Source organism: Triturus cristatus, chromosome 4_1 (assembly GCF_964204655.1).
Source record: "Triturus cristatus chromosome 4_1, aTriCri1.1, whole genome shotgun sequence".
NCBI classification, from domain to species: Eukaryota; Metazoa; Chordata; class Amphibia; order Caudata; family Salamandridae; genus Triturus; species Triturus cristatus.
In genome coordinates, this window is record NC_140585.1 from 518,273,238 (window position 1) to 518,293,376 (window position 20,139).

Here is a 20,139-nt window from a genome sequence, read left to right on the forward strand (position 1 = left end):
ATTGTTCTGCATTCTGTCCATCAACTGTTTTTTTGCACTAGTGTAATATAAGGTACTTATAAAAGTTTGTGAGTGACAATCCTCCATCATTCAGACTACATATCGACAGTGAGAAGCAACTAGAGAAGAAGGGGTAATAATTAACTCACGGGTATTATTTACAATTATTGCAAACGAAGGGGGAAACTTTAACCAACCCTGTACGTTTTCAAGTCTCACATGACAGAGAAACAAATGCACATAACCCTTACATGTTGTTCATTGGGAGATAAAGGCATACACAATGTAGTTACCACAAGCTTTTACCTGCAGAATTAATTCTCAGTAAATAAAGTTCAAGGGCATGAAGCAGAATACTATTTTAGTTCCAGACAGTACTACTTATAATGTTGTTCTCATTAACCTGTGCTTAAGAGAAACCCTGAGGCACAAATGTTTATGTCAAAGTTTCACAGCACATCAGTAGATGCTTTGAGGAAAGAGATGCACTGGCTACCAATACAAAACTAACTGCTACTAGTCTGATAACAAAATGAAATGGGACCAGAGATGCAATGCTTCAGTGAAGACGTTATGTATGGCACCATGAAACCCAAGCAAGGATGTTGATGAGCACTTTTGGAAAACAACAAAGAATGTGATAGCACTGCATCAAGAGCGGGACACAAAGAGTAATACAATGAAAAGAACTGGAAGAGGGTTGGAGGTACCACTGATAACAAAAGTCAAATGAGAGGGGGAAACTGATCAGTTCACTTGTGAAAACCCCAGAGGTTTCAAAGCACATCTTTTGGGGCGGTTAGTGGGGAGAGTATAAATCTTAAAATCACACGCTCTCCCCATTGGGAATTTCAACAAGGAAGTCATGGAAGGTAAACACCCCTCCTGAACCCCGTGTCCTCCCTTACCTAAGCTTCTCTTAGTCCCCCTAACCACTATTTCCAATTGGCCCATAAAAATTAGTTTATCGTGGTCTATGGCCTAAACCCAGAGTCCAAACCTATTTCCTACGCCATGGTGGAGTTGTGTTGATGGTGTACAAGATGCCCTCATAACGAATCTCAGCCTTGGAAATCAGACTGATCTTCCTCCGATGTAGGGCGGCCACCGCTCATGGCTGCTGGCAAGTTGGAAACACTCACCCGGTCCGGATGGATGGAGAACAAAATCCTACCACCTAGGAGACAATATCACAGAGGGACCCCAGTTACGCCAAAATGGGCACCTTCATGCTCCTTCCAGTGAAATGGATGCTGGTTTGCTATCCGTTGTTCTTGTGAGAAGACAGTATACACCATAAAACCACATAGACGTTGGTCTGCACATCAGCAGCTGCACAATGGGCTCGCAGTGTCGTGAGTGGATGCCATGTTGCTTTGAGGCGAGAGGCTAAGTATTGTACAGTTAGGATTAAGCCACGCCTCAATGATATGTCATACTTTTAATTGGTAACTCCACGTTTTGCCTGGAAGTAACTTGGCCTCCTAGAGAATGGCCCCTTCCACAAGAGAAATTTTATTTATGATTCCCATAGGAGGAGCCCTATGTTTTTTTCACCAGGGCATCATTTACATAAACATGTTCAAATCGGCAAGGCTATAGAGATGTTGAGAAAAACAATAGCTAAACAGGCACCCTCGGAAAACAGTGTCTCGCATTTGACCTCAGTCTTTGAATGCATAGAAAAGTGACGAGATAAGAACAAGATTTATAGGCCTGTTTACAGAGGAGCTTGGAGCAGCGAGGGAAAACATGAGCGCTCGTGTGAAGTGCTCTTCAACAACAATAAATATTTGTTCCTGAAACAGATCCTAAAATGGAAGCAGTGGAGAGATAGTGTAATTGGCCTATGCTCCCAGGGAGGGGTGAATACAGGAAGAGGCATGACAAATGCATGCCATTGACAAATGTGGACAAAGAATATGAGAGCGATGATGGAGACAGCAAATGGGAAGCATATGGGTAGGCTGAAGCCCACAAAGTATATACAACATGTCTCTTCAAGACAACGCATGCACTGTGTAGTTGAGATCTAAAAAGCAGCTATTTTGAGTTGCACACTTCTAAATAAATTATAAATAAAGTTGCCATTTTCATGGTAAATATTGGCAAGATGACAAAAAGTGGAGTGTGGACTACTAGAGGAAGGAGGAATGCTAATGGTTATGGAACTCTGCTCAGGGGACCTCAGATTAGGTGTGTAGTGAACTCCTGTCCTAAGAACTACAGTGAGACCAGTTTACAGGTACAGTTTCTAAGAGCAGTGGTGTGAGAGGGAGCACACAGACAGTCCCAGATTTAGCACTGTTGGAATGGAGTACCAGCAGGTTGCAGCATGAGATTATTTCTGTCTGGAGCTGGAGCAGGGGAAGAAACTAAGCTGTTGTGGAGATTGGGCAATGCAACCACACTACCCCCAGCAGGCATTTGTGATGCTGATGTCTTTAGGTCAACACCGTCAAAGAAGCAGTCTTACAGCTACACATTCGTAGTTGTACTTAGCAGCCAATAAAGTAAAGATGAAAACTCTATGTGATATGGCATGCACTTTTCGGTAGTGAACTACTGCATTCTGAAATGGACTAGTGCCCAGCGTCTATTACTCGTCGTGTGGAATATTAAAAAAGTTAAGGTTGATCCCTTCAGTGTTTAATCAATGTGCTCTTGGCCCTAGCCCGACACAGACAATGCATTTGTTGTAAAATTCCAAGCTTTGTCGGCCAACACTTTGGTTAAATGAGTTATGTGCAAAATTAAAACAAATATCATTGAGAATGATTTTTAAAGTTTAAATGCATGTTCAACTGGGAGCCCGTGGGTCATGACTAGTAGGTGTTTTTATGTTTTCACTTACCGGGGGTTCGGTCAGGGGTAGCGGTCTGCGCTCTTGACTGCCGACACAGACTGCCGCCATCATTGCCCAGGGCTGATGTCCTACTTATCGCATAATCAGGATGTGTGGGGGAGGCTGTGCTTTGGGTCCAGGGGCTAGAAATAGGAGGCAGGATCTTCGGTGGTCCCTTCTCTCTGTAAAAAGAATTACAAATATTCTACATGAAAATGCATTGTGTGCCTTTGCACAATTTTCTCTTTGATTTATTGAACCTTTTGCAATATATTTTCCTTTGAGGCCATACTACACATCAAAAACACGTTGGGTGTCTTCATCTCTACATTCTTTCTACATTAAACTACATTGTTACCATTGTTGTGCTTTAGAATACATCGACGTAAATTAGATTGATTCGTTGGCTGATGTACTGGCATGATTTTAAGGAGTGTTCTTTGAAGCAGGGCAGTCCCTCTCTCTCTCTATTGTAGCACTGACTGCACACAGGCTCCAATCACATGTCTTACAATGATGCTCTTGTTCACCGTGCTCTGCACTTTGGAGCCATCATTTTACTTTTGATATTGCATCCTATGTAGGCAGCTCCAAGGGGTCAAGTGCAAGGAAGAGAAATATCTGTGCTGACAGAGCTTATGTTTATTGAAAACAATCCTTTAGCATTCAAAGAAGCTATTGAGAATTTACTGTAAAGGACCATTAGCATTTAGGAAAAGAGCATGGAGTCAGAACTGGTTTATAGCACATGACACACAAAACGTAGACCAAAATTCAACACAGCAGAAAAAAAATCCACAGGGAAAAATGTGCAAAGCACACAATAATGGTGTAGGGGTCAAGAGGCATGTTTTTTTTCAAAACTCTAATTGTTATCAAAATAACCAGTCGGTGATATAAATACAGAAGAAACGAATGCGTTTCCACTATTTTTCCTTAGCCAGGTCGGACCTAGAGAATTAGTTCTGCGCTTTAGTCGAGTACCAGCCTGCGGCAAAATGCACGGCTGGTCATCCACTGGCCCCGCTGAATGAGCTTGGCTCATTTAGTAAACTCGCTCTTTAGGTAGCGCTAAGGTTTTTCACCGCACTAATGGCTTTAGTGATGTCTGTGATGTTGATGACCAGCACCCCTGCTCTTGCAATGTTTCCAGCGCCGTTGCTGTGATTCAAAGAGCAGATCAGTGAGAGATGGAGATGGGGCGAAGAGTCACGTTTCCACATTCCCATGCCAGCAGACTGGCTTGATTCTAGAGTAGGTGTATGGATTTCCCCTCAGAGAGATGCAGTGTGGGACAGCACACACCGGTGTGGAGATGCAGGGGAGAGGGGCTCCAAAAGATGCTCTCTGGCATTGCGCTAACTGCGCTCTACTTTCAATGTCACAGAGTCAGTGCACCTCCCCACACAGAGCTTGCCATTGTTCACGTATCAGTAGTGACATGGACACAGAGGACAAAGATGTCCTATGAGGGAAAAGTGTTAACTCCTTTGCATGAGGTCATGCCAATGAAAGGAGGCCACCATGAGATTGCATAGGCACAAAATGTGATTGAGGTGCCTTCTAAAATAAGCAGTGTCTGGTGCACCCATAGGCCCTTCTCCAGTACAGCCCCTGCGTCCTCTCAGGATCTTTAACATGATACCATGATGAGTGGGCGAAGAACAATACACTTCCTTAAATGTCAATGCGCTCCTTTGAATCTGACCTGTGATTGTGCCTGAAGAGTTTACCAATGTAGATGTTTATGGGCTGTGGGCCGGAGTCACAAAGGGCCTCCGCACTCGTGACGGAGGTCCCGCACTCGTGACGGAGGTCCCGCACTCGTGACAGAGGTCCCGCAGTCGTGGGGGATGTCCTGCAGTCGTGGGGGAGGTCCTGCAGTCGTGGGGGAGGTCCTGTAGTCGTGGGGGAGGCCCCGCAGTCGTGGGGGAGTCTCCGCAGTCACTGGGGAGTCTCTGCACTCAGGGAAGATTCCCCACAATGAGAATTCTCATTGCGGGAATTCCATCCCGAGTGCGGAGACTCCTCCACTACAGCGGGGCCTCAGCCATGAGTGTGGAGGCCCTTTGTGAATCTGGTCCTGTGTCCATAACATACATTTTGTGTTTTCATCTGTCAACCTAGAGGCAGCAAGAAAGCGCACTCCTAGGGGAGCTCAGGTAGAAATTTGAAGGTCAGTAAGAACACTTTTTACCACATCTATTAAGTTACCCTTATAGCTGAGCAACAGAAAATAAAAATAAATATTGTATCTTTTAAATTAACATTTTCAGTGGAAAAATTGGCAATTGTCTGTTTTCCGATATTATTTACACGTATTTTTTAGTTTAATTCTGGGCCAGAGGAAGGTTGTGGATTTGGTACTGGTGAGTAATGATTACTAAGAGAAATGCTGTGTTGGGGATATTGCTTCTTAAGCAAGCATTGGCAAAGCCGATAGCTTGTGCTTACATTGAGAGCTCTTAGTAAAGCATTTCAAAAAGCCTGATGCCGTGGAAAAATAGAACAAAAATAATTGCTTTCTGCATACCATACATCTAAGAGATAATGAAAGTAATATGTGAAAATGCAGAGTACTTTTGGGAAGGTGAAATCTTATATATTGTAAGCAAGCATGCCATAGGAAGAGGAATGATGCACCAAATAGCAATTGGCATGTGGTGAGCGAGAAAAACCACGCTGGGCACAACCAAAGCCTGACGTATGTCCATATGAAATAATTGGCAATATTACACCTTAAAGATAACAGCGCAATCAAATCTGAACCATCAGACCTAATAATGGCTGCTCTCCTACTTTTCACCCCGTTTTTCCCTTGCGGTACTGCTCTAGATGTCTGATTATAACCTTGGGTGTTATCAGCATAATAGTGCAGGGCACCACAATGCTGAGTGATCAGCTTTCCCAAGGTCCTTTGAATATGTTAAACACAATGCTGGACAGGATACATCGCTGGGGGGATTCTGGGCACCTTGGTAGAGGGTCAAACGTCCTGCGTTAATCTTCAATTGGTTTAAATCCTCAGTCAAAAAGTCAACTAAGAATGAGTCTATGATGGCAAGAGTTGCCAATGTCAGATGCTTCTAAGAGCTCAAGCTGGACAGAAGACTTATACTTTTGGTGTCTGCTTTGCGATGGGAATCATTGAACATCTGGAAGGTAGCAGTCTCAGTGATGCAACCACTTTGGAAGTCAGATGGATATGGAGCCTTGAAAACTATTTGCGACGTAGCGTATCATTAATTAGATAGCTACTATGCTCAGCATGTCTGTTCCTGAAAAATGAAGAATTATATTAGGCTGCCATTTAGTGAGACAATCTGTATAAAAATATGCCTCTTCACTGCTGACAGGCGTTCCCCAGTATCTGACTCCTGAAAAAAACCTGTGGTATTGGACCGGTTCTATACCAAATAATATTTTTCAATAAGAATAGTAACCATGTACCATGTGCTTCAGTGTGAAGTTCAGACCCGTCTTCATTAAAAGATAGAATATTGGCTCAAATTTGAAAAAGAATTCTGGGAAGCCATCTGTGAATGTCTCATTTTTTAAATCATCCAGTTGGTCAATGGCTCTGTGATTAACATAAAAGAAAGCAAAATTGCAGGTCTACAAGTAACATTAAGGTGATTGGACTAAAGGATTACCTTCGTTTTAAATAAAATGTTCCTTAAAATCCATTGAGGACACATTAACAGGAGAGGGATTCTTGCCCCAAATGCTCTTCTTCATTGATGATTGTTAAACATCTTTTGAGAATCAATAGTCTATACGAGTATTACGAAATTTCCTGCAGAAAAAATATGCTTCGCTTTGTTTCTTTTTAAGTCTCACGCAAGTAATGCAACCCATTAATATTGAGTTGCAGGAACACTGTTTAAATCTTTTAATAGTCTTTGTGACAATAGCAGTGCGGAGGCACACAAGGCCAGGAAACAAGGTGTGGGAATGTATATTTTCCAGTCAGTGATGGATGTCTGTAAAACTGCCTTTCGCCATCATTGAGCGAAGCTAGACGCTTCACTGCGGGATTTCTGAAGACTAGAATCCAGATGAGAAATTTTGGGGAGCAATGGCCTTTCTACCTACACTAATGTTTGTGATCGTGCTCCCTGGAGACTGTGCCCTGACCAGTGTGTTTGGCTGTAAAAACTCTCATTGGCATCTCAGAGTATCAGTGAAGGTGGGGGTTATTGCTCTGAAATTGCCCCTATCCAATACTGCGGTAAAAAAGGGGGTGGTGATGGACGGAGCATCAGAACCAATCAAACACTCACACCCAGTCAACAGATCTGGGTTTGATCCATCACCGTTCTTTAGCCCACTCTGCCACCCCAGTTCAGACATGGCCATATGCAAATCAGTCTGACCCTGTGCCTCATGGGAACAGTCCGGCCCGAACTGCCAAGCCATGCTTTCCCTGGACCGGAAACAAGCTTCCTAGGACCGGTTTCTGGCATTTCAGCCGTCTTCAGCCAGGCGTGCTTGAATCCAGTGGCAAAGTGAGCAAGGGACTCAACGTCTGAGCATACCCATATCCAATACTGTTCAGTTTAAGAGACCTAATCAATTTTGACCAATGCTCATGATCACACACAAGTTTAACATTAAAGGCTTCTGCATAGCCTCAACTTGAAAGGGTGGCCAATAGGCACTACTCACTCAAAATCAAGTTCAAATACATCTCATTCCTACCACTATCAATATAGTAAGAGAAGGATTAATCCAGCATATTTTGCGAGATTGTGTGATGTTTGTTCACGTTAAAATGGAAGAATGTATCAATATTACCGAGTTATAGTGAAATAGCTAATCATTCTTGTACAAAAAAGGACATCATTCTGAAAGTTATACCTTTTAATTAATACTGGGGTGCCCCCCTCCATTTGATGCCTCTGTGTGGTTTCCATCATAGGGGTGCTTGGCTTTGACTGCATCTTTCCAGGTCCACTCTGTTCATAAACTGTTCCATTGTGATCCTTTTCCGCCATGATAGTGACTTGCGACGTATTCTGACCTTCTTCCTCAGTTTCACATTTCTCAATGGGTCTACTCCACCGCACAGGGGTGTACCAAGCAACCGCCTAAGCAAGAGAAGCACAATCAGCTACCAGCAGCATAAACAGATGAAAAATGTAATGTTCACCTTTAGAAGGTCAACATCAGCCACATGATGTGCCTGCAAAATAAGACGCTAAAAATGCCCTGTAGGGCCACCGTATACCCTTTCATTTACACATCAACATTCAGATAAACTCGCTTGGCCTAACAATTGCATACATATTAACACTAATATTGTCTCCATCAAGTTACCTGGCAGTAACTTAGATTCCATACATAGTGTTGCACATTGTGTCCTTACTTTCCCATCACTTTGAGTATTAAAAAGATCTGCTGGGGATCCTCTGTGCAGATTCCACTATAAGGGGGTTCTACTTGATAAATAATATTTTGAGTTAACACTCCTCTCCCCATACTTGTTTATTAAGGTCATTATTGTTTCTTCTGCCACTGGACCTGCTGCACCATTCAAATCATTAGCCTAGTGCCTAAAAGGTAACTGCACTTGTGACTGCTTGTTTAGTAATAAACTATAGCAATAATAGGTGTTCAGGGGGTTTCCTAAACCTTTTGGCCCCTGTGACACTGCACCTGCTGCACCATTGAAATCATAGCCCAAGTGCCTGCAAGGACAAATGAGGAAATTGTTAATATCCAGTAATAAAGGTGTTCCAAAAAAGGCACAGTTGCAGAGGGAATACATAATTATTGGGTAGCCTGTAAGGTAACTGCAATTGTGACTGCTTGTTTAATTGTAAAATATAGCAATAATCGGTGTTCAGGGGGTTTGCTAAAGTTTTTGGCCCCTGTGACACTGCACCTGCTGCACCATTGAAATCATGACCCTAGTGCCTGCAAGGACAAATGAGGAAATTGTTAATATCCAGTGATGATGGTTCTCCAAAAAAGGCACAATTGCAGAGGGAATACATAAGTATTGTGTAGCTAAACATAAACACAAGAGCTTTCATAAAAAGTACCTTTAAACCTATCCAACTTTCCAAAATGAGTTCCCACAGATGTCATAAATAAAGCATATGCTTTACACATTAAAGCGAAAACCAAGCATTGATCACAATGTGGCTGGCTGTTTCCTGTGAAAAGATCTTCCTGTGTGCTTGACAGTTAATGGGCCATAAACAGTGTGAATTGCCCTCGATCACCATATTTTAGGCTGATGCTACAACTGAAATGCAGTTTTTAACTTCTTTCCATAAAGCCAGTTTCACAAATGAAATGGACTCACTCAGGAAGAGGAATTTTGCAACAAAACGTGCAAACGCTTTGTGCAGATGAAGAACGAAATACCTTTTGAGATGGCTAGGTGTTAAATAAAAATGTTTAAAAAGAGCACAAGAAAGCTCTATGAAGAAAGTATGCTGCATTAATTTTTCATATAAACGCTCTCACTTTGAGGTTAGCCAAAAGCCCAATAAACACCAAATAAACACCAGGCTCCCACAAAAACACAGCTTGACATCTGACCTCGGTCTTTGAATGCCCAGCAAATGTGATGAGATAAGAGCAGGATTTAAAGGTCAGTTCATTACAGAGAGCGAGATTGAGTAAGAATGCTGAAAACACAGCTTTAAAAATGCAGGGATCATGCACTCCGTGTTACTCAATGTTCATCAAATAAAGTATTTAATTTATGGCGTGCAGTAGGGTATCACTCTTCGATCCAAGAGTGTGTCTAATCAGTAATCCATTAGTGTTTTCCACTTGGGTCTGTCCCTTATTTGCACTGCTTGAAAACCTAACAATTAGGCTTGTTTATGAAATTCATGGATGTTAATCAAAATTGAAGATTTAGATTCTCAGGATAAATTTTTATTCAAGAAATTATCAATGAGATTTTTGTAGCTCATTATCATTCGTATTCATGATGGTGAAAACATCTTTCGAAATTTAAAGCGCTTGTTCATAACAAAAGTAAAGACATCCCATCCCAATGCATTGCAGGCCCGATTAGCCCTTCATCCGGGGATCAAAGAATGAAACTCGAAGGTTAGCAAAGAGTGTCTGAACGCTTTCTCAGGGAGAAAGCGTTCATATGCTCTTCACTGACACTTGAAGGTTAGTGAAGAGCGTATCAACGCTTCTTCCGGTAGAAAGCGTTCATATGCTCTTCACTGACACTTGAAGGTTAGTGAAGAGCGTATGAACGCTTCTTCCGGGAGAAAGCGTTCATATGCTCTTCACTGACACTTGAAGGTTAGTGAAGAGCGTATGAACGCTTCTTCCGGGAGAAAGCTTTCAAATGCTCTTCACTAACCTTCGAGTTTCATTCTATGATCCCCTGATGAAAGGCTAATGCAGCCCAAAATGCATTGGGATGGCACGGCTTTATTTTGGTTATGAACAAGCACTTTAAATTTTGAAAGTTGTTTTCACCATCATGAATACAAATGATAATGAGCTACAAAAATCTCATTGGTAATTTCTTGAATAAAAATTGATCCTGAGAATCTAAATCTTCAATTTTGATTAACATCCATGAATTTGATAAACAAGCCTACTTGTTAGGTTTTCAAGCAGTGCAAATAGGGGACGGACCCCAGTGGGGAACGCTTATGGATTACTGTAAACACAGCTTTAGCATAGGGAGGCACAAACTCAATCTGCATAGCATAAAGCTAATAAAGCCAGAAAATCGAAAGCAAGAAAACGTGAGGCAAAAACAACAAAGCCAATAGCAAGCCACGGGTGGAATGCATTCCCAGGTCAAATTTCTGAAAGTCTCCAAGATGTATTTCGCATAACCAGACACCTGCGCTGTCTGGCAGGCGGCGACCAAAAAAGGACATCAAGACTTTATAAACTCCTTTCTCAGGGACACCTTTAAGTATTTAGGCTGTAATGTTTTCAAGTGAATATTCCAAACCCTTGTGCAAATGCAGAGTACTAACTTATATGGGATGTAGAAATTGTGATGAACTCGCAAAGACATTCCCTAAATTCCATTCAGGTCTTTCCCTAGCATTCCAGTCCATTGGATGCCATTTGGGTAATCACGCCTGAATCATAGGAGGGCTAAAACTGAGCACTCCAAGAGATCTTAGTGAAGGGTGCCAGTGGAAAAGGGTTGGAGCCTCTTAATTTATTCCATTCAGGAACTGCCACTCGGATCGCCTATAATTAAGTTGAAAACCTTTCGTGGCGACAGGAACCCACACAAATAGCAAGTAAAGGGGTCATGAGTATCTACTCTAATTGGCTATGTGAATTAAAAATAACTGTGGATTGGATTGAGTGCAATAAACATGCTTCCCATCAGGAAATCCAGATTTATTTATCAAGTTGTAAACCTTATCTTTATTCATCTGAACAAACAGAAACCATAATTTTTAAATGCCAACACATGCTTCTTGAGACATGCTTCATAAAGCGCTTTGATTTTTCATAACGTTGTTCTTCGTTTCCTGTGTCTTTCCATAAAATATTATTTTTTGAAACCACAAACAAGAATTAAGCCACTCACTTGACCACTGGGTTTGCACAGAATAGTCGTGTATTCTGGACCCGTCCCAAATTTGCTCAATTCTTTCCACACTAAATCGGTTGGAGAATTATGTGTTGCGTTTGCTTCGGCTGCCCACACCTGTGGAAAATAAGAAGGAAAAAGCTGTGATTTTGGCATCCTGAGATGGAGATTAATAAAATCGAATAAAAAAATAAACAAACAAATCTATCGGAAAATTGAACTATGAAGATAAGCGAAGAAGTGGTTTTAAACTCACATCAATTGATTTTCAAACATTATACTACAACAGTACAAACGTAAACAATGTTAAGACAAAATGACAACATAGACTTCATATTTAATCTAGTTATTAACCACAACAATGGAAGAACATGGATAGTAAGTGCAGAACTAAATGACAAACCGGCAATACAAAAACAACCACAAGAAACGAATTAATAATTACTTTCCATCCCAATGAAGTAGTCATCATACATTTCAAGATATTATCAAACAACTTTTTGGTCCCTCAAATGAAAAGTTGGCATGCTGTTTGTCGGATGAGGATGGATAGTTGAGCATTCTATTTCAGACTTCTTAAACATACTTTTCTCGTGACCATAGTTCCCTTTATCAACCAGAGTTCCTAAAATAGCGCAGTTTTTCAAAGTATTAAAAAACCGTAAAATATTATGATACAAGTAGTGACCGAAGAATAATGGCATTTTCCGTTGTACTTCCCTGCAGGGCATGCAGGGACATGTCCACCCAGCAAGCACACCTGTAGGATTGGCATTAGGTCTATTACACCTCCAGCAGATGGTATCCATTCCAGCTTTGATTTATTAATTAAATATGCTGATCTGTAGGAGCGAAGCACCATCCTTTGCTGGGTGCAAACTGTGACGAGATTAGGACTCAGTTTTGACACCTTAGACAAAAAACAGTTCAGATTTACTGTTTAATAATTATCTGCAGCTCTCTCTCCCAACCAATTCTGCTTGTCCAAGTAGATGGTGAAGTCATCCGTTCGTTCTTGTAAATATCGGGGATGAGTCAGGTAAATATATAACACACTGAGTTTTGGATGAAATAAATACCCAATTATGGTTCTGAATTGAAGTATGGCGGGCAGCCTGCCATCTGTCAGGGTGACGGATGCATGTCCTCCACCAGGCTGGCTGCCATATTTAACGATCTATACCAGCCCTGCAGACATCTATGTGCCTTCAGAATAGCTATCATCATGGTGGCTCCTCTGAAGGCACTGAAAGTATGATGTTTTAGTCAGCCACATTTTCAGCAGCCGATCCTCAAACTTTTTGTTTTTCAAAACATAAATGACCCAGACACCCTGGGAGATTTCCCCAAGGGCATATTGGAAATTAAAAAAAAAACATCTGTTTTGGACCACAGGGGTTCCCCTGGTGGTCCCAAACAAAAAAAAAGTATATTAGACTGTCCACTCATAGGGCGTGCTGCGGGGCGGAGGGGTGGGTTGGAGGGGCAGTTTGGGGGGGGGGGTAGAAAACTGGGACATACGACGGAACGGAGGAACGTAATAATTACTTTCCTCCGTTCCATCGTATGTCTGTGTTTGCTACCCCCCACCCACTCCCTCCCCCGCCTCACTGCCCCACAGCACACCCTATGGGATCCGCCACTGGGTATGAAGTACCTACAATGACAGCCACAACTCTGTTAGGCTGTCAATTTAGGGAGCTATAGGGGCACTGCCGTCAAAAACATGATGGTGTGTCGAACTCTCAATAGGATAGGCAGACCATCAATTTTGTGGACAGAGTACCCCGTCTGAAAATTCCAAATTAGGCACTATGTTTTTAAAGCATATTCTAAGAACAAGATGCTCCATGGAAACACTGTCTTAAATGCAGTGATAGCAGCTATAAGGCAAATGGTCTTTAGAATTTGTGGGAAAACACTTGTGTATAAAGGAACTGAATTTTCTTGAAAGTCATAGCTAAATATTAGAAAACTACCTTTTGATATGTTGACCAGTACAGGTACATACCTTAGCCACTCCATAGAAAATGAGATGACTCTGTGTATTGCAATCCACTGAACTATATTCGCTCTATCTCCACTTTGGTTTGATACAACTAAATTGAAGAACTGATCCTGTTCCTTCACGGTTTGGTCAATTTATAATATTTCAATCACAAGAAAACTCCACAAGATGTGTGGAGGGGGGAACTAGAGGCGTGGGGTTCTAGGAGCAGCAGCCTCCAATATTAAATGTTCATCACAAAAGAGCTGCTCCTAGTGTGATAACCCAAACGAGCTACAAGAACGTCGTGAGTGTGGGCATCTCACAAAAAGATACGGACTGGTCTCACACACCACCTGGTGTCATGCTTCATCATTGACCAGTCCTCGCCCTCCAAAACCTTCGTTTGATGGAGGACGGGCATACACTTGACGACAAGGATGCACTTCTAAGTGATGGAGTGGGGGCCTGTGACTATGTGAGTGAAATTAAAATTAAAAATCATTATAGTAGTCAGTAGCAATTCTTTAATGTGAAGTGAAAACTATATGATATTAAAATAAGTGCGACGGTGATTGGGATATTTATTGTTCCCAACCGTCTAGTGAATGATCTCGTGGATGGTCGACATGTTTCTGCCTGGGTGGCCCCGAAGGGTCCGCGGCATTCATCAGGACCTAGAAAGAATAATAATGGGCTCCGTTCTTACCACAATATGGTAATGTGTCACCACTGCGGGAGTGTGGTATAGGTCACACTTCACCGTCTAAGGGCTGCTTCCAATAGTGAAGCCCTAATGATATGGACAAGTAGCCTCATGGGAGAAGAGGCGGAGAAGAAAACCACAACTGTGTTTCCTTGTTACTCGCGATCAGCGCGTCCTGCAACCTATGCGTCCGCTCACGGTTCTCCCGGAGGCTGGTGAGTGAGTGAAGTTCCATTAGGGTAGGGACGAGGTGACTGAATTTCTTCAGGCCTTAGACGGTGAAGTGTGACCTATACCACACTCCCGCAGTGGTGACACATTACCATATTGTGGTAAGAACGGAGCCCATTATTATTCTTTCTAGGTCCTGATGAATGCCGCGGACCCTTCGGGGCCACCCAGGCAGAAACATGTCGACCATCCACGAGATCATTCACTAGACGGTTGGGAACAATAAATATCCCAATCACCGTCGCACTTATTTTAATATCATATAGTTTTCACTTCACATTAAAGAATTGCTACTGACTACTATAATGATTTTTAATTTTAATTTCACTCACATAGTCACGGGCCCCCACTCCATCACTTAGAAGTGCATCCTTGTCGTCAAGTGTATGCCCGTCCTCCATCAAACGAAGGTTTTGGAGGGCGAGGACTGGTCAATGATGAAGCATGACACCAGGTGGTGTGTGAGACCAGTCCGTATCTTTTTGTGAGATGCCCACACTCACGACGTTCTTGTAGCTCGTTTGGGTTATCACACTAGGAGCAGCTCTTTTGTGATGAACAATTTATAATATTCTCTGAAACTCAATTCTTCTTCATTTTCTCCATTTTCTCACATAAAGTGGAGTTTCCCCATTTTAAGAGCTTTAACTGTTTGAAGCACGTAAAGCACGTAATGCTAAAGATGTCTTACATTGTAAGACTAGCAAATATTCGATCTGAACAGAAGTAAAGATAAAAGCATCTTGCTAATATTGGTAAACATATGAAGACTGGAAAATATATAAGCCATTGATTAGAGGACAAGCAATTGTAGATAAAGTGATTTAAAATTAGTAGTTCTTATTATGCTGATTGAAGGACTACTCACACTTTGAAAGATGCAATTTATGGCTTGTGTGTCCCAAGGTCCATTTGTTCCCACAGATCAAATCGAGTACTGGAAGCAGGATTGTTCTGTAAACCTATGATTGCTGTATGACTAGAGGTCATACTTGCATTCTTAGCCTAATTTTTTACCTCATTTGGGTGAGATGTTATGAGTAATGTTATATATTGTACTTTTTTTTCTTTATTGTATTATTTGTCATAATTGCATATTCTAATTTATGGCTTACTCAGTATTTTACAACATTAATGCGTCATATAAACATGACAATGTTGTTAATATCATTGATCTTTGTGCCTACAAAAATCTCATTAGAAAAAACAAAGCAAATGTTTTTTAATACATTTGTTTTACAGACAGTTAGGGCCTGAGTCCATCTTGGTGGACAGGGTTACTCTGTCACAAACGTGATGGATAGTCTCTCCACCAAATTACATTGCCATTATCTCCTACAGAACTTGTAGTATGCCGGAAGGGATATCTGTCACATTTGTGATGGAGAATCTAATCCGCCAAGATTGTAATCAGGCCCTTTGTCCCTCGCTGAAGTTCATCTTACACATGTAATCAGTAATAACTAAGCGGTGTCCAATTGTGAGTCAATACATCATTCTTGCTATGGGCACTCTTAGGGCCTCATGTAGGTAGCATACCAGTTACCACTTCTAAAATACCGAACGATACCGAATCGGTATTTTAGAAGTGGTAACTGGTATGTAGGTAATGAGTCGGTATTTTTTACCGAATCGTTACTAGTCGGTAATTACCGAATCGGTATTTACCGATTCGGTAATGAGGCATACCTTCCCATTGAGGGGAAGGTATGCCTCATTACCGAATCGGTAAATACCGATTCGGTAATGGGGGGAACACATACAAGGGTGGCAGGGTGTCACATTGACACCCTGTTGCACCCCTGATTCGGCCATGTGTGCACATGTGGCACACATACATGCCCTAAGGGCATGTATGTATGCCACATTGCACACTGCTACGCGCGTAAAAATGCATTTACACATACATTCATTATTTACCACCAACTATAAGTTGGTGGTAAATACCGACTCTTAAACACACACACACACTCCCCCTACATCTCGATTTTGCTTTCGGAATTTACCGAATCGGTAAAATTACCGATTCGGAAAAGTTACCGATTCGGTAACATTACCGATTCGGTATTTTTACCGAATCGGTAATTTTACCGATTCGGTAAATTCCGATAGCAAAATTTGTACCCCTACATACCAATGGCCAAAATACCGGTCGGTAACGGTATAATTACCGAAAATCGGCCGTTACCGACCGGTATTTGGCTACCTACATGAGGCCCTTAGAGTCAACTTGAGGGGCTGCTGGCACGAAGCCACATTGAACTCGTAGAAGGCGTCTGAGAAGACCCGGACTTGACAGCAGGAGTGGCACTATTTAGCATGATACATTACCCTATTAATTAGAAGAGTCCTCGATGAAGTTGTCAGCTCATCCCTCAGCCTCCACATTTCCTGTTTGAAAGGGTTAATTAGTTTCCCTGTTTCTATACACCTTCCTGACATTCATCTTTGTCTGCAGTATCCAGTGACTCCAGTTATTTTTGTGTGCAGGTATAGGTAAAATGAAGAAGAAAGGTAGAATATTCCATCTACATAGTACGTTGAGGTCAAATGGTCTCATTCTTTTTTTTTTACTGTAGACAGGTGCATCAAGTGATTACATTTGAGTGTTAAACTGAAAATCACAGATGCATCATAAGAGTATGTGCTGTGGATTTACTCTACTCACCATGATGGCAGTGTTGGCTTTCACTCTGATCTTTGGTGGAAATCTGTATGAAGACACTGGGTAGCCACGAACATTCTGCTGGAGAAGATAACCACCAACATCTTCTTCTCTGTCAAGCGAGCAATTAAAAAGCCTCACAAAATGACCATCCTTGTGGACCTCAGCTATTTTCATGTTACCAGTAGCACTGAAAAGACAAAGAAAAAATGTGTTCTGCTTATGGGAATACCATTCTATTTTTAATCTATCCACCCCTTTGTATGTAAGTGGAAGAGTCTTCAAACAACTGTAACAGCATTACATAGTCTACCTCTTTGTGTAGCTAAATATTTCTGCTGCACATCCTTCTATACTCAGTTACCAGATATTTCAGATCATACTATGGATTGAAACCAGAAAATATAATTAATTAATGACATTTTGGGAATGTATACGAGTGAGTAGGTCTGATAAGAGAGTAAAAGATTTGGACTTATCTTGGCTAGTGTTTAGTAGGAGACCGTTTTGATATGAAAGTGTACCCATGTAACTTAACCAATTTAAAAGGACATAGGAAGGACCACTTTTAACTGCTGGGGTAATGTGCCCAGGCACAGGCCCACAACAGCATACGATTTATAGAAAAACCACAAAGCGACAAAGACCTGGGTTTTCCCCAAATCAGGACCCAAGTATGTATGTATATATGTGGGTATGTATGAGTATAAAATGCAAAAGGTACAAACCCAGATTGTTTATAAGTAGATAGGGAGAGGGTCCCTGAGTACAGTAAGGGGAAGTGGAACTTTCAAGGCATCAAACATAGTGTATTTTGAAGGGGTAGATCTTTAGGTCTTTCCTGAACTGAAAAGTTGTCGAGTGGACCTAATGGTTACATGGATGTTGTTCCTGATCATGGGCGCATAGATGTTGAAGATCTGTTTTCAATCTGATGGTGTCCTGTATGAGGGTGTGTCAGGAGCCACCACAACGTGTGGTCTTGTTGGCCAGATAGGTAGGGCTGAAGTTTGTGAAAGTGATATAGATTATGCAGCTGATCTTTAGGCTGGTGAGTGAGTAAAGTTCCATTAGGGTAGGGATGAGGTGACTGAATTTCTTCAGGCCTTTGATGAGATATCATATGGTCTATAGGATGTCATCCAGGGGGTCTGTGTTGTGCCTTGGAGGCTATGGAGCAGAGCCTCATTCCAGAAGTGAGAGTAAGAGGTCTTGGACGGCAATTTTGAAGTCACTATGTGTGAGGAATGGTTTCACAGTCTTGAGAAGGAAGATCTGGTACCATTCTATCTTGGTCTTCTTGATGATGTGTTCTTTGAGAGTGAGGTCGATGACGAGGTTGAATCTGAGTTATTTAGAGCTGTGTTCTTGAGGATTAAAGCCATTCAGACATGCTTGGACTCATTTTTGTTTAATGTTGTTGGTATATAAGAGGAATTTGGTTTTGGTGGGTTGAGTTTGAAGTAGGTGCTAGACATCCAGGTCTGCATTAGGTGGGGGCAGGAGCTTAAATCACTGAATGTCACAAGCAGAGTAGACTTTCATGTGAAGTTGTGTGTTGCAGTATTGTTAGTGAATTTGAATACTGTTGTCAGTGATTACAGTACAGAAAAACTCCATGTAGATTTTGATGATGACAAAATTATGACACCCACACATGATAGAACCCTGTTGGTACATAATAAACAGAAGACAGGGTCATCTTTTTCTGTGATCAGGAAGGAGAGGCCTACAATTTGTAGGATGGCTATTTCACTGCTGTAACATGATCTGAAGCCTGATTGGTAGTCGGTCGTGATGGGGAAGGTTACGTTTAATGTATTTTTGCAATTGTGGGTAACCTGAGTTTTCATTGATATTGCCGATGAAAGAAAGATGGGTGATGGGCCGGATAGTGAGGTCATCAGGGGCTAGGTTGGATTTCTATAGGTGTAGGTGGATTTGGTCAATCTTCTAGGAAGATGCCTTCAATGATGGATGTGTTGCAGTTGATTAGAAGGGGTGAGAGGGATTAACTAGTCACGACTTTCGTGAATGATGAGGGAATGACATCTTCTTAATAGGATTGAGTGAGGCTGGCTTGAGTGAGGTTAGGTTGTCAGTAAGGTTGTCATCCTCAAACTATAACAGACTGGTTTGTGTATGCAGATTGCAGACTATCCTCACATTGCGTTTACTCACCTCACATGTGTTAAAACTGCATTATATGTAGTCACTCCAAGTCTGGAGGAAACTCTACAGCTCTCAATCAACTCAACAATAGTATGTTGACATTTCAACCAACATCCTACGGCAATCGACACACTAAAGAAGTAGTAACTATTCCCATTCCCTACTGCAAAACCATTTGAGGGACATTTGAACAATTGTATTCGGTGGCTCACAGACTGATAAAGAGGAAAGGCGTGGTCACAGAGTAGCCACAGCTGAGCAGCGCAGAGCAGAGCAGCAGCAGCAGAGACTAGCAGTCTCCCTCCCCTGTGGCACCGTATCTCAGCGCCGTATCTCAGAGCCGCCAGTATCACTGACGCCCTCCGATATCCCGACAGCGAGGAAAGCGGAGAATGCAGACGGTGTGCACGAGCCCACTAGAGGTACTGCAGGCGCAGGCGCTGGCGCCGCCGAGCTCCCAAAAGCTCCTGAACCTTTGAGGCAAGCGCGGCTGCCCTAGCTTTTGTCGGCGGACGCAGCGTGTGTGTGCCCTTGGCAGAGCGCGGGGGCACATACCTTCTTTGGAAACACCCGCGACTCTGCCCCGTGTGCCCCGCTTGTCCTCCATCCAACATCCCCCAGAGTGCACTCCCAGACACAACGACAGAGCAGTTGCAGCATGGGTGCCGGAGCGGGGGTAGGTGCAGGCGCCTGGATCAAGAGCCAGAGACAGAGTCAGGAGCAGAGCTGAGCTCTGCCAGGTAGAAGCAGGTGGACATAGGTGGAAACAGGCCGAATGGGGCTGACCAGGGGGGGCGAATTAGGCTTCCTCGTACGCCTAACATTACGCCTTCGCGCCTTCTAACACTAACACTACGTGGCACCAAGAAGGAGCTGAAAAAGCACCGCAGAGAAATTACCCAAAAATCTGGACAGGAAATTAGCTAAACTAGCCAAACAACATCAACCTAACATCAATATCAATCAATTTAAGTAAACAAAG

General features: G+C 42.3%; 1 protein-coding gene across 2 annotated transcripts in view; it reads right to left on the minus strand.

Annotated features, from left to right (window-relative positions):
• LMNTD1 (lamin tail domain containing 1) overlaps positions 1-20,139 on the minus strand; it is a 1,465,565-nt gene that overhangs the window by 230,671 nt on the left and 1,214,755 nt on the right. For both annotated transcript variants that reach the window (XM_085652774.1, XM_085652773.1), the window contains exons 12-15: positions 16,989-17,175; positions 11,394-11,513; positions 7,706-7,935; positions 2,855-3,027 (exon numbers count right to left, since the gene is read on the minus strand). In XM_085652774.1, coding sequence (XP_085508900.1) covers positions 2,855-3,027; positions 7,706-7,935; positions 11,394-11,513; positions 16,989-17,175 — 710 coding nt within the window. The remainder of the gene's footprint in view (positions 1-2,854; positions 3,028-7,705; positions 7,936-11,393; positions 11,514-16,988; positions 17,176-20,139) is intronic.